Raw genomic sequence first — 23,537 nt, 5'->3', positions numbered from 1 at the left:
AGAGTGTACTACTGAATACGGTGGTTCTGGGGAAATGTTTGGAGGAGACACTCTCTCCCTGCCATGTAATCCACCAGACTTGACATGGGGAGATGAGGAGGGTGATAGGTCAGTTTCAAGGGCCATTTAAGAGTGTTAAAAATGACCCCTTTCTTCCACCAGAGCAATTTGGCCTTACCCCCCTCCTCCATAAATGTGTCAGGATGGTGCTTTGTGATGTCTAAGCCCTTCAGGGCTACCATTGGCTAGAAGAGAGCCCTGCTGACCAAACAAAGCCTAAGGGTGTGGCCCTTCCTTGTGCCTGGAGGGGCATATATGAACAGATCAGGAAGACTGGTGGAGCACTGGGAGCACCAATATGGAGAGGGAGACCTGGAAATCACAAACACCGACCACTTCTGTAGAACAGCAGACCTCAAACACCAAAGCAGGGAAGAAGAGGATGCCCTCTGAGTACAGGCCTGGAGGTAGTGTGAAGGTGAGATGACCCCACTCAAAATCCTCATCCTCTTCCCCATTAACATTCCCACAAGAGTCTTACCCTGGCCTTATCTGGCACTCCCCTCCTGAGCCTGCAGTCCTTTTCTCAAAGCCCCTGTTCTCATCTATCCCCCACCCTCTCCCCCCAAACCACGGCCCCTCTGTGCTGATTGTATTGTCTTTCCAGAAAGCCAAGAGAATTATGCAAGTGAAAAGATGCCGTCAAGAGAATGTGAGCAGGAGCCGCTTTCTTAAAGGTCTCATTCCTTCAATTAAGTCTAAGAAAGCTAGAGAGCCAGCACTAACCACCTGTCATCTGAATGAGACACGGACAGAAAATCAAACTGAACCAAAGAAAAATCAAGAGACTGTGAAGAAACCCACCATTTCTGGTGATGACCAGGGCAGGCAGAATTTGGGAGTGGTGTCGGAGACCACAGAAATCCCTGCAGAATCTTTAAAGTCTAGCTCATGAGAAATGGCTAGTTACTTAGAGACCAAACTAGGCATCAATGTGGTACACTCATGGTTATGAGAAAAATAAAAACCTGTTGTTGAAGATTTGTGTCTGTCTTTGTAAGCTCTCTCATGGTCGGGAGGGAAGAAGGGGAGAGGCAGGGGTGTGAGACAGACAAAGGTGGGGTTCTGTGAGGTTGGGGATTGGACCAGAAGGTCTACAGTTGGCCAGAAATTGAGGTGAGGTCTGAGCACTAAAGACAAATTTCTTCACACTATCTCCTAGGCAAGAGGCTATGTCCTGGGGTTTCTGCATGGGCTTGCGGGGGGTTGGACAGTAGTCATATCACATCATGGTATAGATTGCAGTAACCTATATTAGGTGAAATGTGTCACTGGCCCCTACCCTCAAAGGCAGAAAAATACATCAAACAATCACCTCTAGGCCATGACACAGTGGTGTTTGGTGCATCCTACCCTGTGTGGCTTCCCTGGTGGCTCAGACAGTAAAGAATCTGCCTGCAATGTGGGAGACTTGGGTTCAATCCCTGGGTTGGGAAGATCCCCTGGAGAAGGGAATGGCTACCCACTCCAGTATTCTTGCCTGGGAAATAACACGGACAGAGGAGCCTGGTGGGCTACAGTCCATGGGGTCGCAAAGAGTCGGACACAGCTGAGCAACTAAGCATAACACCCTGTACCATAAGCAGCTAAAGGCCTCCAAATGGACAGAAAAACTCACCCCACTAAAAGTCATGGACAACACATCCGAGAAAAGAATAGTGTTTGGAGGCTACGACCCCACACTGATTGGGTCACTTGTTAAGAATATCTGGGATGGAACAGTTGGCTACCGAGGGTGGGGCAGGGAATGGGAATTGCCTCCTTGGTGCAGGCAGTAAAGGGGAACCTAGTCTGCAAACACATTTGTAATTAAACTTTTTATTTTTAGATCATTGTAGATTCACATATAGTTGTAGGAAATAATATAGCTAGATCTCATGAACCCTTTAGCCAGTTTTCCACAATGGTAACATCTTCCTTCTCGAACTATAGTACAGTGTCACAACCATGATTTTGTCATTGATACAGTTAAGATACAAAACATTCCCATCATCACGTGAAGCCTCATACTACCATTTTAGAGACATTCACTTCCTTCCTGTTATGAATTGAATGTTTGTGTCCCCCTGAAATTCACATATTGAAACCTTAAATCCCCAGTGTGATGGTATTTGGAGGAAGGACCTTTGGGAGGTAATTGAATTTGAATCAGGTCATGGGGTAAAGACATCATAATGGAATTGTGCCTTTATAAGAAGATGAGGGTAACAAGCTTGTTCAGTCTGCTATGTAAGAATACAGTAAGAAGGCATTTGTCTTCTAACCAAGAAGAGGGCCCTCACCAGGAACCAAATCTGCTGACACCATGAGTTTGAACTTTCCAGCTTTAAGAACTATGAGAAATAAATTTCTGTTAAACCATCCATAAATCAGGGCTTCCTTGGTGGTCCAATGGCTAAGACTCCATGCTCCCAATGCAGAGGACTTTGATTCAATCCCTGGTCAGGGAACTAGAACCCACATGCTGCAATTAAGTGTTCACATGCCACAATTAAAGAACCCTCATGCTACAACAAAGTTTGGAGGTCCCACATGCTGCAAATAAGACCCAGCACAGCTGAATAGATAAATAAATATTAACAACAACAAAAAGAGATAAAGGCAGAAATCAAAAATTTGAAAATAGAAAATTAATGAAAATAAAACCTTGTTGTTTATAAAAATCAATAAAATTGCTAAAGCTCTAGCCAAATGGACTGAGCAAAAGAGAGAAAACATAAATTACCAAAATTTGTAATACAATAGAGGATTATCATTATGGGTACTATGGACATTAAAAGGATGATTAAGTAATAATATGGATAACTCTATGCCCATAAATTTGACAGCTTAGATAAAATGGACAAATTCCCTGAAAGACACAAACTAACAAGAAGTCACAAGAAACAGGTAACCTGAAAAATCATATTCCTTTTTTTTAAAGATGACAAAATGACCTCTAGTTTCTTTTTGGGATTCTATGATTTCTGATTCTGGGTATATTGGACACAATATCAGGAAAATAGCTGCAACCTTTGTTTGTATTCACAATGCTTCCTTTCAAATCAGCCCTTGTCAGTAGCCCTGAGATGTATTGGCCCAATGAGGCTTCACAATCCCATCTGCACGTTCCTGTGGAGACGATCCTTTTATATGTTCCATGTAAGTTGTTACAGAATATTGAGTCGAATTCCCTGCTCTATATAGTAGGTCCTTGTTGTTTATCTATTTTATATACAGTAGTGTGTACAGTAATCCCAAACTCCTAATTTATCTCCCCGCTACCGTGCTATCCCCTTTGGTAACGTAAGTCTGTTTTCTATGTCTGTGAGTCTCTTTTCATTTTGTAAATAAGTTCACAGACTCACAGACATAGGAAACAAACTTAAGCTTGTTTGATTTTTTTTTTTCTATTGAGTTGTATGAACCGTTTGTATATTTTGGAAATTAATCCCTTGTCATTTGCGTCACTTATAAATGTCTTCTCCCATTCTATAGGTTATCTTTTCATTTTGTTTATGGTTTCCTTTGACGTGAAAAAGCTTTTAAGTTTGATTATGTTCCATTTATTTATTTTTTCTTCTATTTATTTTGCCTTGGGAGACTGATCTAAGAAAAAATTGTTACAATTTATGTCTGAGAATGTTTTGCCTACATTTTCTTCTATGAGATTTATGGTGTCATGACTTATATTTAGATCTTTAAGCCATTTTGAGTTTATTTTGATATATGCTGTGAGTGTATGTTCTAACTTAATTGATTTACATGAGACTGTCCACCTTTCCCAGCTCCACTTATTGAAGAGACTATCTTTTCTCCATGGTATATTCTTACCTCCTTTGTTATAGATTAATTGACTGTACGTGTGTGGGTTTATTCTTGGACTCCTTATTCTGTTCCACTGATCTACACATCTGATTTTGCCTGCATATGTCTAACATGTACCATTTGATGAATTTGGGCATATGTATACACACATGATGGGGCCCAGGTGGCTTAGTGATAAAGAATCTGCCTGCCAGTGCAAGAGACACAGAAGACATAGGTTCGATCCTTGGGTCAGGAAGATTCTCTTTGGAGGAGAGCATGGCAACCCACTCCAGTATTCTTGCCTAGAGAATCCCATGGACAGAGGAGCCTGGCAGGCTACTGTCCATGGGGTCACAAAGAGTCAGAGACAACTGAGGGACTGAGCATGCACACATAATCACACCCATGACACCATCACCATAATCAAAATAATAGATATATCCAAAACCTCCCAAAGTTTCCTTGTGTTCCTTCATTATTGTTTTTTAGGTTTTTTTCCTATGTGTGTGGTAAGAACACTTAACATGACATCTACCCTCTTACAATTTTTAGAGTGTACCACACAATATTATTAACTCTAGACACAAGATTGTATAAAAAAAACTATAATATATTTATCTTGAGTAATTGCAACTTTATACTCTTCAAATAAAAATGCCCCATCTCCTCTTCTCCTAGCTCCTGACAGCCACCATTCTACTCGCTGCTTATTTGAGCTTGACTGTTGTAAATATTTCACACAAATGGAACTATGCAGTATTTTACTTCTGTGACTCGCTTATATCACTTAGCATAACATAAAAAAGAGCCATTATTTGCAGTAGCCCCAGATAATGGAACGTTTAGATATAAATCTAAAAAATTATGTGCGGGAAACATATGCCAAAAACTACAAAATACTTGTGAAAAAATTAAACAAGATTTAAATAAATGGCAACCCACTCCAGTATTCTTGCCTAGAGAATCCCATGGACAGAGGAGCCTGGCAGGCTACTGTCCATGGGGTCACAAAGAGTCAGAGACAACTGAGGGAATTTCATGAATTGGAAAACTCAATATTGTTAAAATGTTAGCTCTTTACAAATTGATATATGGATGCTGTCCCCATAAAAATCACAGGATTTTTGCAGATATCCAAAACTTATTCTAAAATTTATATGGAAAGCTTTTTGGAATAGAATAGAAAAAAATTTGTGAAAAGAGCAAAGTTGGAGGATTCACAATACCTGATTTTAAGACAATACACATTTATAGTAAACAAACCAGTGTGATATTGTTCAGGAGATAGATACACAGAGCAATGACAAAAGATTGTAAAAGTTAAAAACTGACCTGCATGAATACAGCCAGTTGATTTTTGACAAAACAGCAATGGAAGTTCAGTGGAGAAAGAATAGCTTTTTCAACAAATGGTGCTTGTACAATTGCACCCCTATGTACAAAAATGTTGGTTTACCTCAAATCTATACATAATAGCCCAAAGAACTTTCCTGGTGGTCCAGCGGTTGCCTTTCAGTGAAGGGAGTGCATGTTTGATCCCTGGTGGCTCAAATGGATCATAGTCCTAAGTGAAAACTTTTAAGCTATCGAAGTTCTAGATAAAAACATGAGAAAAAAAATCTGCATGACATTAGGCTAGACAAAAGGTTTTCAGATCTAATATCAAAAGCATAATCCATAAAAGAAAAAATAATCAATTGGACTTTATATAAATTAAAATCATTTCCTCCTCAAAAGACAATATAAAAAAGAATGAAAATGTAAGCCACAGATTGGGAGAAAATATTTGTTAATCACATGTCTGACAAAGGACTTGCACCCAGAATTTAGCAAGAACTCTCATAGCTCAAAATAATAGCAAACTATCCAATAAAAATATGGAAACGATTTACACAGACACACCATCAAAGAAGATATATGGATGTATCAAATAAGATATGTGGAAGATATATATAGACAAATATGTACATGAAATGATGTTCAGCATCATTAGTTTGGAAATGCAAATTAAAGCAACAGTGAGAACCACTACACATCTATTGGAATGAATGTCATCCAAAAACATATAAAAAAGAAAAAATATATATTTTTATATATATTATATATATAATATATATAAGCAAGTATTGGTGAGGCTGTAAAACTACTAGAACCTGATACAGTACTAATTTGCAAAATGGTACTGCCACCTTGGAAGACACTTCGGCAGTTTTTTAAGTTAAACATGCACTTCTTATATGACCCAGAAGTCCTACTCCTAGGTATTTACCCAAGTGAAATGAAACCACGATGCACAATACTGGATGCTTGGGGCTGGTGCACTGGGACGACCCAGAGGGATGGTATGGGGAGGGAGGAGGGAGGAGGGTTCAGGATGGGGAACACGTGTATACCTGTGGCGGATTCACGTTGATACATGGCAAAACCAATACAATATTGTAAAGTTAAAAAAAAATAAAAAAGAATAATAAAAAAAAAACCTGTACATCAATGTTTAGAGTAGCTTTATTCATAATTGTCACACAAAACCTGGAAACACTCAAATACTTCTCAACTAGGGAATGGACAAATAAACTGTGACACATCCATTAAATGGAATACTCAGTTCACTTTAGTTCAGTCGCTCAGTCATGTTCGACTCTCTGCGACCCCACTGACTGCAGCACACCAGGCCTCCCTGTCCATCACCAACTCCCGGAGTTTACTCAAATTCATGTCCATTGAGCTGGTGATGCCATCCAACCATCTCATCCTCTGTCGTCCCCTTCTGCTCCTGCCGTCAATCTTTCCCAGCATCAGGGTCTTTTCAAATGAGTCAGCTCTTTGCATCAGGTGGCCAAAGTACTGGAGTTTCAGCTTCAACATCAGTCCTTCCAATGAACACCCAGAACTGATCACCTTTAGGATGGACTGGTTGGATCTCCTTGCAGTCCAAGGACTCTCAAGAGTCTCCTCCAACACCACAGTTAAAAGCATCAATTCTTCAGTGCTCAGCTTTCTTTATAGTCCAACTCTCACATCCACACATGACTACTGGAAAAACCATAGCCTTGACTAGATGAATCTTTGTTGGCCAAGTAATATCTCTGCTTTTTAATGTGCTGTCTAGGTTGGTCATAACTTTCCTTCCAAGGAGTAAGTGTCTTTTAATTTCATGGCTGCAGTCACCATCTGCAGTGATTTTGGGGCCATAATGCCTTGCCTTTAGTTAACAGGTGATCATTTGAATCGAATATGCATTTCCATTTCAAACAAATCAGTGATAAATATTTGAAAAGACATTTTCTTTAGAGTTAATATTAAGTCTATAGTAACAGGGAAGCTTTCTTGCTTTTTTAAATAAATCTTATTTATTCCAAGAAAAAAATAATAAAGTCAGCCACTGTTTCCACAGTTTCCCCATCTATTTGCCATGAAGTGATAGGACCAGATGCCATGATCTTAGTTTTCTGAATGTTGAGCTTTAAGCCAACTTTTTCACTCTCCTCTTTCACTTTCATCAACAGGCTTTTTAGTTCCTCTTCACTTTCTGCCATAAAGGTGGTGTCATCTGCATATCTGAGGTTATTGATATTTCTCCCAGCAATCTTGATTCCAGCTTGTGCTTCATCCAGCCCAGCTTTTCTCATGATGTACTCTGCATATAAGTTAAATAAGCAGGGTGACAATATACAGCCTTGACATACTCCTTTCCTTATTTGGAACCAGTCTGTTGTTCCATGTCCAGTTCTAAATGGAATATTACTTAGTCATAAAAAGAACAAATGATCGATATGTACAATAACATGAGTGAACTTCAAATGCATTATGCTGGGTTAAAGAAGCCTCTTTGAAAAGGCTACATACTCTGTGACTTCATTTCTATGACATCGTGGAAATGGCAAAATTATGGGGTGGAGAACTGGTCAGTGGTTGCCAGGGGTTATGTGTGTGGGACAGGAACTTTGATTACAAAGAGGTAGCATAGAGAGCTTTCGGGGGGCGGGGATAGTTATGGAACTGTTCTCTGACTTGGTTAGGGTAGTGTGGCATGACTTTGTGTAAATTAGAAAACTTTTAATTATAAACATTATAAACTGAAAAAATCCTTCCAGGTGGTTTCTGGGTAAAAGCCTGTGAAGGAGCAAGGGCAGGTGTGAGTAGGCCAGTTTCTCTAAGAAGTTCTTCCAGTTCTTCAGTGAGAGGCACAGGTAGACTGGGCCAGGTTAGGGACAGAGGAATTGAATCAAGATTTGAGAGCTATAAGGAGATAGAGTAAACACCAATGTATAGTGATTGATTAATCATGTCTCAGTGGGAGTACGCCAAGTCTTGAATGACTCCTAGGTTTCTAGTTTGGTAACCAGTCAGTATTGCCATTTATAAAATAGAGAGCAGAGGAGGAAGGCCAAGGATTGGAAGAAGGATACTATACTTATCTGGAGACATAGCACACAGCAGAACAAGTTCTATCTGTGGATGGATGTCAAGGTAGAGATGGTCAGCTGTGAACTAGAGACCACGATTTGGGAGCCCAGCAGCTTGGAAGTCGTTGTCACATGCATCATGTTCTTGTTTTCATCTGACCCTCTGTTACATTTGACAGTGTGCCTCTGCCTCCTTCTTGCAGCCCTCTGCTCTCTTAACTACTGAGACACTGCACCATCCTGATTCTCTTCACATTTCTGTGCCTTTTTTCCAGTCTTCTTTGTGGATTCCTCTTTGTCCATCAATAACTCCTGAGAACTTACTGTGTGCAATGTGTCATACTATGTGTTAAAGATGCAATAGTAAGAGTGAGCCGGTTTGTGCCCTGAAGAACTATAGGGTCTAGAGAACTCTTCCTTGGCCTGCTCTTTAAATTATAGCATGCCTAGGCTCCTGCCCACCACTCTTCCTGGCATTCAGATACTGTCCTGTTTGAGTCCAGCTAAATAATTTGCCATGTGTACCCCGGACCTCTTGGTGGTCTTTGGCTAATTGAGCCCTATTTATCCTGAGCATACTTGAACCTATCCTCAAGTGGTGGCCCTGGCTCTGCCATTGAGTGCTTGTGAGACTTCAGTATGCCCCTTGCCCCTCCCTCAGCTTCCAGGCTCTGAAAGTGAAAGCCCCTCAGTCATGTTGGACTCTTTGTGACCCCATGGACTTCTCAGGGCAGAATTCTGATTCCATGGAATTCTCAGGGCAGAATACTGGAGTCGGTAGCCTTTCCCTTCTCCAGGGGATCTTCCCAACCCAGGGATCGAACCCAGGCTTCCCACATTGCAGGTGGACTCTTTACCAGCTGAGCCACAAGGGAAGCCCAAGAACACTGGAGTGGGTAGCCTATCCCTTCTCCAGGGGATCTTTGCAACCCAGGGATCGAACCCAGGTCTCCTGCATTGCAGGCAGATTCTTTACCATCTGAGCCACAAGGGAAGCCCAGGCCCTATCTGTTCAAAAAGAGGGCAGTGTGTTTTTAGGACAGGCTGTAATTCTGTTTGTTCAGACTCTTCTCCAGACCTTTATTTGGCTTGCTTTCATTCTCAAATTCTTTAAACCTTATACCATCTATTATATCTCAGAGCCTGAAGGGCACTTACAATTCCAAGATGCTAGATTCTCTCCCAGATCCTGGGCCTCTGGCCCAGTATACAGTCATCTCTTGGCCAAAAGGCAGCTCATTCTTTGAGGAAGATATTGGAGTTCCTTCCTTATTATTTTATCAATAAGCACCCCTTGAGCCTCTGATGACTTGAGCCAACCTGAAACATGTCCGCCTTGCTCTGCCCACCTCCTGCCTGCTTTCTACCTATCTCCACCTCTCCAGGAATACAGGTATGCCATCGGGAAGGAGCCCTGCTCATCACTGAGCCTGATACATGTGCTCTCAGCCCCCGTCCTTGCCAGAAACACCCATCCTGCCTGAGCTGGAACTCTTAGCCACTTAGGCACAGGCACCTTGGGCCGCCTGCTGCTCTGTCCATATGACACCCGGCATATAGGGATGAAAATATTGAACTTTTCTATTCACCAAGTGGTTTGGGCTCCCAACTGTGGACCATATTATCAGCAGTTCTCAGGGGCCTCTATTAGAAAGTACCTGCAATATAGAAGCAGCCCTCTTCTATATGTTTTTACATCATCCAGTGGAAAGAAGCAAGCTAATGGACACATGAATTCCCCCATCATCAAATTGTGCTTATTTATTTTCCCCCATTAACCACGGACCTCAGAGAAAAGGGTTTCTGAACCTGTGATCTCCTCAGCTTGCAGAAATGTCTCCATCCCCGTTCCTGCAGGGTGTAGCCCTTGTTTGTAGTCTTGATAGAGCCACAGGCACGAGCAGAGTTGCTAGTCATTTGGGCAACTTGCTGAAGACATAGTATACTCTTATTCCGGGCCCAAGTGAAGACCTCTTTTTGTAACTGGGGTTTAAGTCTCACTGGCCTAGGAAACTGCTCAGTTGTCTTTCCACTTTGATTTTTTGGTGCCAGAGAACACACACCATAAAACCCAATAAGTTTCCTTTTCTATCTTCACTGCCAGGCAGCTTCAGTGAACGCTGGTGTTCCAAGCAAGCGCTGACCTTCTCTATTCATAGTAGGAAACACTCTGCCTTTCTTATTCTTAATGGCCCCACTGGGCACTGTGTGTTGCCTCTAGGTGGCCCCAGAGGATCTAAGATGAATGGGATAAGGCCCGAATAATGAATCTTGAAGCATTCACAGAGCCTTAGGAATCTAAGTCTCAGTCAAGTACATTCAAAGCTGGCTCAAAAGGAGGTTGTCCCTAGCCTTCATGATCTGGCCTCCATTCACCTTCCAGGCTCACCTTTCTCCAACTGCTCTTCATTCATTTCATGCTGGCCACATACATCTTTTCTTACTTCTCTATTGCACCAAGCTCAGTCCTGTCTTAGGGCCTTCATTCCTGTTGTTCCATTTGCTCAGTTCACCTCTCACCCTTACTACCTGGCCATTCTGAACCAAATCTTGAGGTGACTCCTACTCCATTCTTTAGATTTTAACTTGTTAAATATGCTTTCATCAGAGAGGTCTTCTCTGACCTTCCCAAACTAGATCAGGCTCCCTCTTTATTACAAAACAGCCTAAACTCTTCCTTCATAGCGCATATCACAATTTGTAATTACTTTGATAATTTTCTGTTCAGTGGATCTCTCCTCTACTAGGCTATAAGGCTCTAGACATTAGCAACTGTTTTTGATTTTTATTTTCTGCTGTATTTACAATTCAGGAAAAATATCAGTCTGAAGGTGGATACCCAAGAGCAACTCTTTGGGGTTATCCACCATTATCCAGGCATTCATAGTATTCAGGGCTCTTGCAGTTTCATCTCAGCCAAAAGAAAGATCACTGTGTATGCAGCTCTTTGTAGGAAACGGCCCTCAGCAGGAAATCCCTTTTCTTGTTAAGCAAAGCTATACTGTAACTAACTTTTAAACCAGGTGCCCTCATGCTCTATTCATTTTTGGCGCTAGCACACCTTTCAAACCTTTTCATCACACAATACCTTGCCTAACCTGTTGGTTGTTTCTTTAAAGAAGTAGAAAGGAAGAATGAGTAATTAAACAGATGAGCAGATCTCTTCCCCAATTTCCCTTCAGTAACCTCAAGAACAAGCTCTGTGAACAAATTGTGTGAACATGACAACATCTAAAGAAAGATCATGAGGAATTGACAAGTCTTCACGCTATGGAGCGTGGCACTGACTCTGACCCCTTATCCAGTGATTAGCTGAGATTACTTCCCCTTGTCCCTTTAAAAAATGTCATGGCTGAGCAGAATCTTTGGAGTTGGTTTTGGAGGGACACAGGTCTGCCTTCTCCCCAGACTGCTGGACATCCTGATTAAAAGCAACTTTCTTCTCTACAAATGACTGCCTATGGGGTATTGATTTCGAGTTGTGAACAGCTGGACCTGAGTTCCATAACACCAGAAAGTCTTTCTCCCTCTGAGCTCTGGCTTGGAGGTCAAACATCTTAGATTCTTCTTCCAGCTCTTCTACTTACTATTTTGGGGATCTTAAATAAGGCTTTGCCTCCCTGGACCTCAGTTTCCTCCTATGATAAATGGGAAGAGTAATTCTTGTCCTGCTTACCTCATAGTACTGGGATGACTATTAAGTGATATGAGATATCCTATGGCTCTTTAAAAATAATGATACAGTTGTACATAAAGTTGGCTATTGCTATTAAGTTTTCACCCCAATTGTTACTGTTATTGCCATCAAAGATTTCCTCAGAGCTCAACATCAGCCTTGAGCATGCTTTTGGACCCTGGAGAGAGTTGGCTGCTTCCTGTGCAGCCAAAGGAGTGCTTATTAGAGAAAGCACATGGACCAATCTGACTCAGCCTTCTGGAGTAGGTCATGCTGTTTTTCTTTCCTGAAGTGAAGTCGCTCAGTCGTGTCCGACTCTTTGCGACCCTGTGGACTGTAGCCTACCAGGATCCTCTGTCCATGGATTCTCCAGGCAAGGATACAGAGTGGGTTGCCATTTCCTTCTCCAAAAGTGAAATTGAAGTCGCTCAGTCCATGTCCAACTCATTTTCTTTCCTGAAATACTAGATTATAGCAGTTTAACAGAAGAAGGGACATTTTTGAAGCCACAGCTCATTTTTCTATGGCAGCGTGCTTATGATGAACCCAGAGATGGCCCAGATGGACTAACAGCTCATTCTTGATGGCTGAATGTGGGCAGTGGTCAAATTCCAAGGATGCATCATGTACGAGGGTGTTCATTTGTTACACATGACAGACTCCAGGGACATCCAATCCTAGAAGAGCTAGGACTCAACCATCTCACCTGGTAAAGGGGGATTTGCAGCCCAGGTTTAAGGAGACAAAGGTCAGAGAATAACTAGTAGTTCCCAAGGATCAAAGCCCCTTTGCCCAGATGCAATCAATCCCTTAGGTCTGAGGAATTTTTACATGGAATAACAAACATGCGATTTGTAACAGCAGCACCTGTTTAGCTTATGATGGTCATTTAAATATTTGTTGAACAGAAAACAAATTTCTTTGCAGAGTAATAAACAAGGAGACTTGAAAGAAACAAAAGTTACTCTGATTTTTCCATAAACAAAACAAGGCAAATTCCAGAAACTAAAGACTGGGTAATTTTGAAGGCTGGTTGGCATCTGTTCCCAAACTGAGCTGATCAAAAACTTACTTTCTGTCATTGTTCTAAATCATGACTTCTGTTAACACCATAGGTGAACGAACCAGTTCATGGCACTGCCTGCCCTTGTGGAAATAGGCCTGGTCTGTTCTGAGGAGACATCCATTTCTGTGAAAAGGTCTTGGCAGGCTCAAGAGTGGTCATAAGTAGAGGAGGAAGACCATCCAAGAAGCGGAGCTGTGGGCAAGATGAAATCATGTGGGACATTTCTGAAGATGAGAGAACAGACTGGTTGGGCTGGAATGGAGTCCACGTTGAGAAGGAGAGTTTACAGTGATAAGATCAGTAGGACATGGTGCAGCGGCCAGATCAGGATGGCCCCGATACCAACTAAGAAGTTGATTTTATGATTCTGACAACGGGCAACAATTCATTGACTTATCCTTCACTTATCCATCCACTCATTCAGCAAACATTTGTGGAGACTCTACTTTCTGCCAGTCCCAGCACCTGTTCCTGGCTGGGCACACAGAGATGAGGAAGATGGGATCCTTGCTTTTAACATGGTCACTGTCTTGAAAGGCAGTCCAACTCATCATCAATAAATGTCCAATTATAAGAATGTGCCAGAGAGCACAGGGGAGGGGGTGTTAGGAGAGTTGTGGTGCAGTTATTGCGGCAAGATGGGGGGAGGGTGGGGGTTGAGGGTTCAGCTAGGTGTGTTCTTTAGCTAAGTACTTCCAGAATGACCTCACATGGTCCAGTGCTTGCTGTGTGACCATCCATGAACCACAGGACAATGTGAAGTGTTTCATTAGTAAAATGTTTTCAAAATGTTTTAATGTAATATTTTGAATTTTCCTACTTTCCTGAGAAGAAATATCTATGCTTTCTGAGACAGTGGCGACTACATAGATGTTAACTGAACTGCTTTTATATGTCCTTAGTTGGCAAGAAGTTGGACCTTACATCACTCCCTCCCCAACTGGCTTATCATGCCCAGGGGCCTGCCTCCTGAAGCATGGAAGATTCCACTTTAGAAGCTACATGGGCAGCAGCAAGAAGAATGGAAGGGAAAGAGCTTAGTAAAGACCCAAGTAAAGAGAACCAAATTGTCACCAAATTCACACTGACAGGAACAAACCAGGAACTCTGCTGGCTCATGACTCCACAACACACTGAGGTAAAGAGAATACAGAGAGCTGGACAAGTTCAGGGAGGACCCAGCACAAGAACGGGGGCTCATTTAAAATGGAAGAGATTCATTTGGGTATCAAAAAGAATGCCAGGCTGGAGCAGAAATGTATAAAATGGCAACATGAAGAGCTCTGTTCCTTCTTCCCAGTGAAACAACCATAAAGGTGAATGTTTCTGAAGGACACAACCATTTCAAGTCTCTGAAAGTTCAGAGAGTATTCAGCAAATAGGGAAACCTTTATTTAAAAAAAAAATCTACTAAATCTCAGTAAGAACAGCTCCCTTATCCAACTCCCACTTTGGCATGTTGGAAGCTCAAATCCTCTGGGCTGCAGTTCAGGACCACGGGCTAAGATTTCTCCCCAGGGGAAGCAGGCTGTCACCATTTCTTACCTAGCTTCATGTTTAGAGATTTAGAGCTCAGAGAAGTGAGGGGAGCAGAAAAACCAAAGACACTAGTTCTTTGAAAAGATCAATAAAATCGACAAACCTTCAGATAAGTAGACCAAGGAAAATCTGAGAAGACTCATATTACTATAATCAGGAATGAAAGATGGAACATTACTACTGGTATGATAGGAATAAAAAGCATTATACAGTGGGTGTTTAGAAAAGGCAGAGGAACCAGAGATCAAATTGCCAACATTCGTTGAATCACAGAGAAAGCAAGGGAATTCCAGAAAAATATCTACTTCTGCTTCATTGACTATGCTGAAGCCTTTGACTGTGTGGATCACAACAAACTGTGGAAAATTCTTAGAGATGGGAATACCAGACCACATTACCTGTCTCCTGAGAAACCTGTATGTGGGTCAAGAAGCAATAGTTAGAACTGGACATGGAACAACGGACTGGTTCAAAACTGGGAAAGGAGAACATCAAGGCTGTATATCGTCAACCTGCTTATTTAACTTCTATGCAGAGTACATCATGTGAAACACCAGGCTGGGTAAAGCACAAGCTGGAATCATGATTGCTGGGAGAAATATCAATCACCTCAGATGTGCAGATGACACCAGCCTTACGGCAGAAAGTGAAGAGGAGCTAAAGAGCCTCTTGATGAAAGTGAAAGAGGAGAGCAAAAACGCTGGCTTGAAACTCAACATTCAAAAAAACAAAGATCATGGCACCCAGTCCCATCACTTCATGGCAAATGGAAGGGGGAAAAGTGGAAACCGTGGGAGATTTTATTTCCTTGGGCTCCAAAATCACTGCAGATGGTGACTGCAGCCATGAAATTAAAAGATGCTTGTTCCTTGGAAGAAAAGCTATGACAAACCTAGACAGTGTGTTACAAAGCAGAGGCATTACTTTGCCGACTAAGGTCTGTATAGTCAAAACTATGGTTTCTCCAGTAGTCGTGTTGGGTGTCAGATGTAGACCATAAAGAAGGCTGAGCGCTGAAGAATTGATGATTAAAAAAGTCAATCCTAAAGGAAATCAGTCCTGAATATTTGTTGAAAAGACTGATGCTGAAGCTGAAGCTCCAATATTTTGGCCACCTGATGTGAACAGCCTATTCACTGGAAAAGACCCTGATGCTGGGAAAGACTGAAGGCAGGAGGAGAAGGGGACGACAGTGGACGAGATGGTTGGATGGCATCACTGACTCAATGGACATGAGTTTGAGCAAGCTCTGGGAGATGGTGAAGGACAGAGAAGCCTGGCGTGCTGCAGTCCATGATGTCACAAAGACTCAGACAGTATTTAGTGACTGAGCAGCAACAATAAAGTGGATGACTTCCCTGGTGGTCCAGTGCTTAAGACTCTGCACTCCCAATGCAGGGGCCTGGGTTTGATCCCTGGCCAGAGAACTAAGATCTCACATGGCATGCAGACAGTCAAAAAGAAAATTATAAAGGAGTACTAGGAACTTGTTGTATGCCAAGAAATTAGATAACCAAGATGAGATGGAAACATTCCTAGAAAGACACAAAATATCAAAACTGATTCAAAAAGAAATAAGAAATCTAACTGGACTTTAAAAAGTTAATAGATTGAATTTCATAACTCAAATAATTTACCACAGTTAATAAACCAGGCTCATATGGCTTCATGGGGCTTAACTGTACCAAACTTTTAAAGAAGAATTAACATCAATCCTTCTTAAACTTCCAGAAAACAGAAGATGAGGGAACACTTTCCAACACATTTTATGAGGCCAGCATTACCCTGATCTCAAAACCAGACAAATGCATAATAAGAAAACTACAGACCAACATTCTTTACGAATATTAATGCTATATATATCAACTAAATGATAGCAAGCTGAATCCAGTAACATACATAGAAGATTATATTCCATTGCCAAATGGGATTTAGAGTGGGAATACACTAGTATGTTTATATCTGTATATATATAGGATATATACACATATGGCTCAGCAGTAAAGAACCTGCCTGCAATGCAGGAGACATAGGTTCGATCCTTGGGTCAGGAAGATCCCCTGGGAGAAGGAAATGGCAACCCACTCCAGTATTCTTGTCTGGAAATTCCCATGGACAAAGGAGCCTGGCAGACTACAGTTCATGGGGTCACAAGAGTCAGTCATGACTTACAACTACATCACCACCACCATATATACATATACACTTGGGCTTCCCAGGTGGCTCAGTGGTAAAGGATCTGCCTGCCAGTGCAGGAGATACAGGGGATGCAGGAGATGTGAGTTTGATCCGTGAATCTTCCGATCCCCTGGAGGAGAAAATGGCAACCCATTTCAGTATTCTTGCCTAGAATATCCCATGGACAGAGGAGACTGGCTACAGTCCATGGGGTCACAAAGAGTTGGACACAACTTAGTGACTGAGCACACATGCACACACACACATATATATATACACACATACACCCACACATAATATATATATATATATATGAACATATATATCTGTGAAATATATATGTGAAGTGAAGTGAGAGTTGCTCAGTTGTGTCTGACTCTTTGCGACCCCATGGACTATACAGTCCATGGAATTCTCCAGGCCAGAATATTGGACTGGGTAGCCTTTTCCTTCTCCAGGGGATCTTCCCAACCTGGGGATCGAACCTAGGTCTCCCATATTGCAGGCGGATTTTTTACCAGCTGAGCCACAAGGGAAACCCAAGAATACTGGTGTGGGTAGCCTATCCCTTTTCCAGTGGATCTTCCTGACCTAGGAGTTAAACCGGGGTCTCCTGCATTGCAGGCAGATTCTTTACCAGCTGAGCTATCAGGGAAGCCCTATAAGCACGTATACCTGTGTATTTTCTACACTACTCTACTTTTCTCAGTAGAGTACTTCACATATTTTATTATATATTTAATTAAATTATCATGAAAACACTGTGATTTAGAGGTCATGAAATCATGGCCCACATGGGACAAAATCTGGCCTCTAGTTGCCTGTTTTTGTAAATAAGGTTTTAATGAAACATGGGCAACACGGCTACACTCATTAATACATACCCTGCTTTTTGTGCAACAGTGGCAGAGTGGAGTGTTTGAGACTAAGACTAAGCCACAAAGCCTAAAATATTTTGTCTTGTCCTTTACAGAAAATATTCACTAACCTGATTTTTTTTCAGAGCAGAATATTAAATTTCTGAGACGTGAAACAGCCTGCTCAACTCCTAGTACTGTGAATGTGATAGCACTGAGATTTGGATGCGGCCACCTGACCTGCCTCTTGAGAAACCTATGTGCATCTCAGGAAGCAACAGTTAGAACTGGACATGGAACAACTGACTGGTTCCAAATAGGAAAAGGAGCACGTCAAGGCTGTATACTGTCACCCTGCTTATGTAACTTATATGCAGAGTACATCATGAGAAACGCTGGGCTGGAAGAAGCACAAGCTGGAATCAAGATTGCCAGGAGAAATATCAATAACCTCAGATATGCAGATGACACCACCCTTATGGCAGAAAGTGAAGAGGAACCAAAAAACCTCTTGATGAAAGTGAAAGAGGAGACTGAAAATGTTGGCTTAAAGCTCAACATTCAGAAAACGAAGATCATGGCATCTGGTCCCATCACTTCGTGGGAAATAGATGGGGAAACAGTGGAAACAGTGTTTTTTGGGGGGCTTTATTTTTGGGGGGCTCCAAAATTACTGCAGATGCTGACTGCAGCCATGAAATTAAAAGATGCTTACTCCTTGGAAGGAAAGTTGTGACCAACTTAGATAGCATATTAAAAAGCAGAGACGTTACTTGGCCAACAAATGTCTGTCTAGTCAAGGCTATGGCTTTTCCAATGGTCATGTATGGATGTGAGAGTTGGACTGTGAAGAAAGCTGAGCACCGAAGAATTGATGCTTTTGAACTGTGGTCCAACCAGTCCATTCTAAAGGAAATCAGCCCTGGGTGTTCTTTGGAAGGAATGATGCTAAAGCTGAAACTCCAATACTTTGGCCACCTCATGCAAAGAGTTTACTCATTGGAAAAGACCCTGATGCTGGGAGGGATTTGGGGGCAGGAGGAGAAGGGGACGACAGAGGATGAGATGGCTGGATGGCATCACTGACTCGATGGATATAAGTTTGAGTGAACTCCGGGTGTTGGTGATGGACAGGGAGGCCTGGCGTGCTGCGATTCATGGGGTCACAAAGAGTCGGACACGACTGAGCGACTGAACTGAACCTGATTCTAGGGCCCAGGTTTACAACATATAGCATACTGCCTCATTTTCTTTCTTAGTTAGTTAGTTTTTCAGTTTTTTGGCTGTGGCCCTCAGTATCTTAGTGCTCTGACCAGGGACCAAACCCACGCCCACTGCACTGGAAGCACAGAGTCTTAATCACTCAGGGAAGTCACTTAATTTTATTTTTTTTTAATTTTATTTCTTTTTTCTATTTAACTGCACCACGCAGCTTAGGGGATCTCAGTTCCCTAACTAGGGACTGAACCCAGGTCATAGCAATGAAAGCCCAAAATCCTAGCAACTAGGCCACCAGAGAAAGCCTCTATTTTTTTTTTTAATTTAAAGTCAATTTTTATTTTCTTTTCACTTTTTAAATGATAACAGAGTCACTTTGCTATACAGGAGAAATTAAACACAATTTTGTAAATCAACCATACTTCAATAAAATTTTAAAAAATATTAAAAAGCATCTATTTACCTCGGAAAACTTCTTTGGATAAATTTCATAGCTTTAATATTAAGTATATTGGTTTCCATTCTTGTGCAATCTATAATTTTTAATTTACTACCTCTAATTGTGAGTTCTTCAGTTCAGTTCAGTTGCTCAGTTGTGTCCGACTCTTTGAGACCCCATGGACTGCAGCACGCCAGGCCTCCCTGTCCATCACCAACTCCCAGAGTTTACTCAAACTCATGTGCATTGAGTCCGTGATGCCATCCAACCATCTCATCTTCTGTCGTCCCCTTCTCCTCCCGCCTTCACTCTTTCCCAGCATCAGGGTCTTTCAAATGAGTCAGTTCTTCACATCAGGTGGCCAAGGCATTGGAGTTTCAGCTTCAGCATCAGTCCTTTCAATGAATATTCAGGACTGATTTCCTTTAGGATGGACTGGTTGGATCTCCTTACAGTCCAAGGGACTCTCAAGAGTCTCCTCCAATACCACAGTTCAAAAGCATCAATTCTTCGGTGCTCAGCTTTCTTATAGTCCAACTCTCACATCTATATGTGACTACTGGAAAAACCATAGCTTTGACTAGATGGACCTTTGTTGGCAAAGTAATGTCTCTGCTTTTTAATATGCTGTCTGGGTTGGTCATAACTTTTCTCCAGAGGAGTAAGCATCTTTTAATTTCATGGCTGCAGTCACCATCTGCAGTGATTTTGGAGCCCCCAAAAGTAAAGTCAGCCACAGTTTCCACTGTTTCCCAATCTATTGACCATGAAGTGATGGTACCAGATGCCATGCTCTTAGCTTTCTGAATGTTGAGCTTTAAGCCAACTTTTTCACTCTCTTCTTTCACTTTCATCAGGAGGCTCTTTAGTTCTTCTTCACTTTCTGCCATAAGGGTGGTGTCATCTGCATATCTGAGGTTGTTGATATTTCTCCCGGCAATTTTGATTTCAGATTGTGCTTTAGTCAGCCTGGCATGTTGTATGATGTACTTTGCATATAAGTTAAATAAGCAGGGTGACAAGATACAGCCTTGACATACTCGTTTCCCTATTTGGAACCAGTCTGTTTTTCCATGTCCAGTTCTAATTGTTGCTTCCTGACCTGCATACAGATTTCTCAAAAGACAGGTCAGTTGGTCTGGGATTCCCATCTCTTTCAGAATTTTCCACAGTTTGTTGCAATCCACACAGTCAAAGGCTTTGGCATAATCAACAAAGCAGAAGTAGATGTTTTTCTGGAACTCTCTTGCTTTTTGATGATCCAGTGGATGTTGGCAATTTGATCTCTGGTTCCTCTGCCTTTTCTAAAACCAGCTTGAACATCTGGAAGTTCACGGTTCACATATTGCTGAAGCCTGGCTTGGAGAATTTTGAGCATTACTTTACTAGCATGTGAGATGAGTGCAATTGTGTGGTAGTTTGAGCGTTCTTCGGAATTGCCTTTATTTGGGATTGGAATGAAAACTGACCTTTTCCAGTCCTGTCGCCAGTGCTGAGTTTTCCAAATTTGCTGATATATTGAGTGCAGCACTTTAACAACATCATCTTTCAGAATTTGAAATAGCTCAACTGGAATTCCATCACCTCCACTAGCTTTGTTCATAGTGATGCTTCCTAAGGCCCACTTGACTTCACATTCCAGGATGTCTGGCGTGAGTGATCATATCATTGTGATTATCTGGGTCATGAAGATCTTTTTTGTACAGTTCTTCTGTGTATTCTTGCCATCTCTTCTTAATATCTTCTACTTCTGTTAGGTGCATACCATTTCTGTCCTTTATTGAGCCCATCTTTGCATGAAATGCTCCCTTGGTATCTCTAATTTTCTTGAAGAGATCTCTAGTCTTTCCCATTCTGTTGTTTTCCTCTATTTCTTTGCATTGACCACTGAGAAAGGCTTCTTATCTCTCCTTGCTATAAGGAGAAGGAATTCTTCTTCCTCCTTCAATTTTCAGGTGAACTGCAATTATTTCTTAATTAAATATAAAACTTGTAATATTTCTATCTTCCCAGTGAATGTACTGACAGTTTTCTTGTTCTATATGAGAGAATACTTTTGGTCCCCATACCTGACCTTACTGAGTTGGAGATTTCGTGCCTCTATAATATATGAATTTTTAACTGTGGTTCAGTTATAACATATTTAGGAGAAAGTTTCACAGTATGGATCAACAAAGAGTTACAGAACGTGAATCACTTGGCATGTTACATAATATCCCATTTCAGAGCCCCGCTCTGTTAAATCTCTTGGATTAATTGTATTAAAAAAAAATCTCTGGCTTTTGTTATTGAAATAGAGAGATGCTAATGGACTGCGTTGGTCAACATTTAAAATTGTAGAGATTTTAATATTAAAAATAAAACCCTGGTTTACAGTACAGTACAATGAAAAAGACACTGGATTGGGATTAGGGAGACTTGCAGTTTAGTCTCAGCCATGTCAAGATTCCCTGTGTCACTTGGGGCATGTCCCATGCTCTCTTTGCTCATCAAATCCCCTATTTTAAAAGGGGATTGAAATGAGATTGGCTCACCGAGATGCCTCCAAGGTTCTGACTATCCAGAAAGTCTAGCAATACTCTCATATGATTAGGGTATTGACTTTTTGATAGCAGGAAGTTCAGGACTAAACAAGAAAAACAAAGCTCAACTGTAAGCAAATATGCTTTCTTTTAAAGTTATTCAAGTTCTATTCTACTGAAGAACTGGCCAGAGAAAAACCTAAGTGAAGAATTTAATCATGAAAAATAGTTTTTTAGTCATTTTCAGTTCAGTTCATTGTTTAGTTCATTGTTAATTTTGACAATGTGTGTCAAGAGCCATAAGTCTTTTCTTGACCTTACAATTAATTTCATTTTCTTTGATTCTATTTTAAGGAAGTAGTTTCATGCAAAATCATTTCTTTGACATTATTCTAAAGCAATCATCTCACGCAAAAGGCAATCATCACATTATAATAAGGAAAAGCAGAAACAACATAAGTGTCCAATAATAAAGTGAAGTGAAGTGAAGTGAAGTCGCTCAGTCATGTCGATCTCTGCGACCCTGTGGACTGTAGCCAACCAGGCTCCTCCGTCCATGGGATTCTCCAGGCAAGAATACTGGATCGAGTTGCCATTTCCTTCTTCCAGGGGATCTTCCCGATCCAGGGATCAAACCCAAGGTCTCCACATTGCAGGGAGGTGCTTTAACCTCTGAGCCATGGGAGAGACTAATAATAGGCGTATTTTTAAATAAATTATGATACCTTCATATAATATGTTATTATGCAGCTATTAAAATCAGGTTTTGGAATATTATCAATTGCTTGAAGAAGAAATGTAATATTAATTTCTAAAAGCAGAATGTAAAAATTGCTATGCACAATGTGGTTTCAATAATGTAAAGGAAATATAAATGAAAGGAAATGTACCAAGATAGGCTCATGATTGCTTCTGCCTGATGAGATTGTTTTTCTAACATGTTCTTCAAACTTTTCAATTTTCTACAAAGACATGCAGTGCTTTTTAATCATAAAAAGAGACAAAGATGATGAATGTTCAAATTGTTTCAAAATGATTGGGAATAAGGTTACTTGACAATGATATGTGAAAAGGGCCATGTTTTCTTTCTGATGTATTTATTCATAGGGGAAAGCAATTTCCTATAGTCCCTGTTTTCAAAAAGCACAATGTAAACTCTCCACACAGTGCCAATACAATGTTGGGGTTCAGTTCAGTTCAGTTCAGTCACTCAGTCGTGTCCGGATCTTGCGACCCCAATGAATCGCAGCACGCCAGGCCTCCCTGTCCATCACCAACTCCCGGAGTCACTCAGACTCACGTCCATCGAGTCAGTGATGCCATCCAGCCATCTCCATCCTCTGTCGTCCCCTCTCCTCCTGCCCCCATCCCTCCCAGCATCAGAGTCTTTTCCAGTGAGTCAACTCTTCGCATGAGGTGGCCAAAGTACTGGAGTTTCAGCTTTAGGCATCATTCCTTCCAAAGTGAAAATCCCAGGGGCGTGGGTGTGGGCAATGCCCGCGGGATCTCCTTCAGAATGGACTTGGTATGGATCTCTTGCAGGTCCAAGGACTTCTCAAGAGTCTTCTCCAACACCACAGTTCAAAAGCATCAATTCTTTGGCGTAAAAGGCACATATGATAAACCCAGAGATCTCTCTGCTGATTAAGTGACCCTTTGGAAATTACTACGTGAAGAGTTCACTTGCTAACAAAATAACATTTTGTTCATGTCCTCTAATTTCACACAATGAGAATGTAATTTAAATAATATGTATTTTTGAAAATTTCAATTTCGTTTGAAAAGGT

The 23,537-nt window shown here is 41.3% G+C and overlaps 1 protein-coding gene across 1 annotated transcript; it reads left to right on the top strand.

Annotated features, from left to right (window-relative positions):
* Positions 1–294: 294 nt before the first annotated feature.
* Positions 295–1,039, top strand: LOC786578 (uncharacterized). Its single transcript, XM_002699585.1, has 2 exons — positions 295–478; positions 668–1,039. Exons 1-2 carry the CDS (start codon positions 359–361, stop codon positions 953–955), a joined length of 408 nt encoding a protein of 135 aa, XP_002699631.1. The 5' UTR covers positions 295–358; the 3' UTR covers positions 956–1,039.
* The last annotated feature ends 22,498 nt before the right edge of the window (positions 1,040–23,537 follow it).

This window comes from Bos taurus, unplaced genomic scaffold (assembly GCF_002263795.3).
Source record: "Bos taurus isolate L1 Dominette 01449 registration number 42190680 breed Hereford unplaced genomic scaffold, ARS-UCD2.0 ScbfJmS_848_142, whole genome shotgun sequence".
Classification (NCBI taxonomy): Eukaryota; Metazoa; Chordata; class Mammalia; order Artiodactyla; family Bovidae; genus Bos; species Bos taurus.
This window is presented reverse-complemented; position numbering and strand designations above follow the sequence as displayed.

What these genes read in the sequence shown, in the direction of transcription:
- LOC786578 (XM_002699585.1), top strand. Translation starts at nt 359, where the DNA reads ATGGAGAGGGAGACCTGGAAATCACAAACACCGACCACTTCTGTAGAA. An exon ending in GGCCTGGAGGTAGTGTGAAG is followed by an intron (nt 479 to 667) that starts GTGAGATGACCC and finishes TTGTCTTTCCAG; the next exon opens with AAAGCCAAGAGAATTATGCA.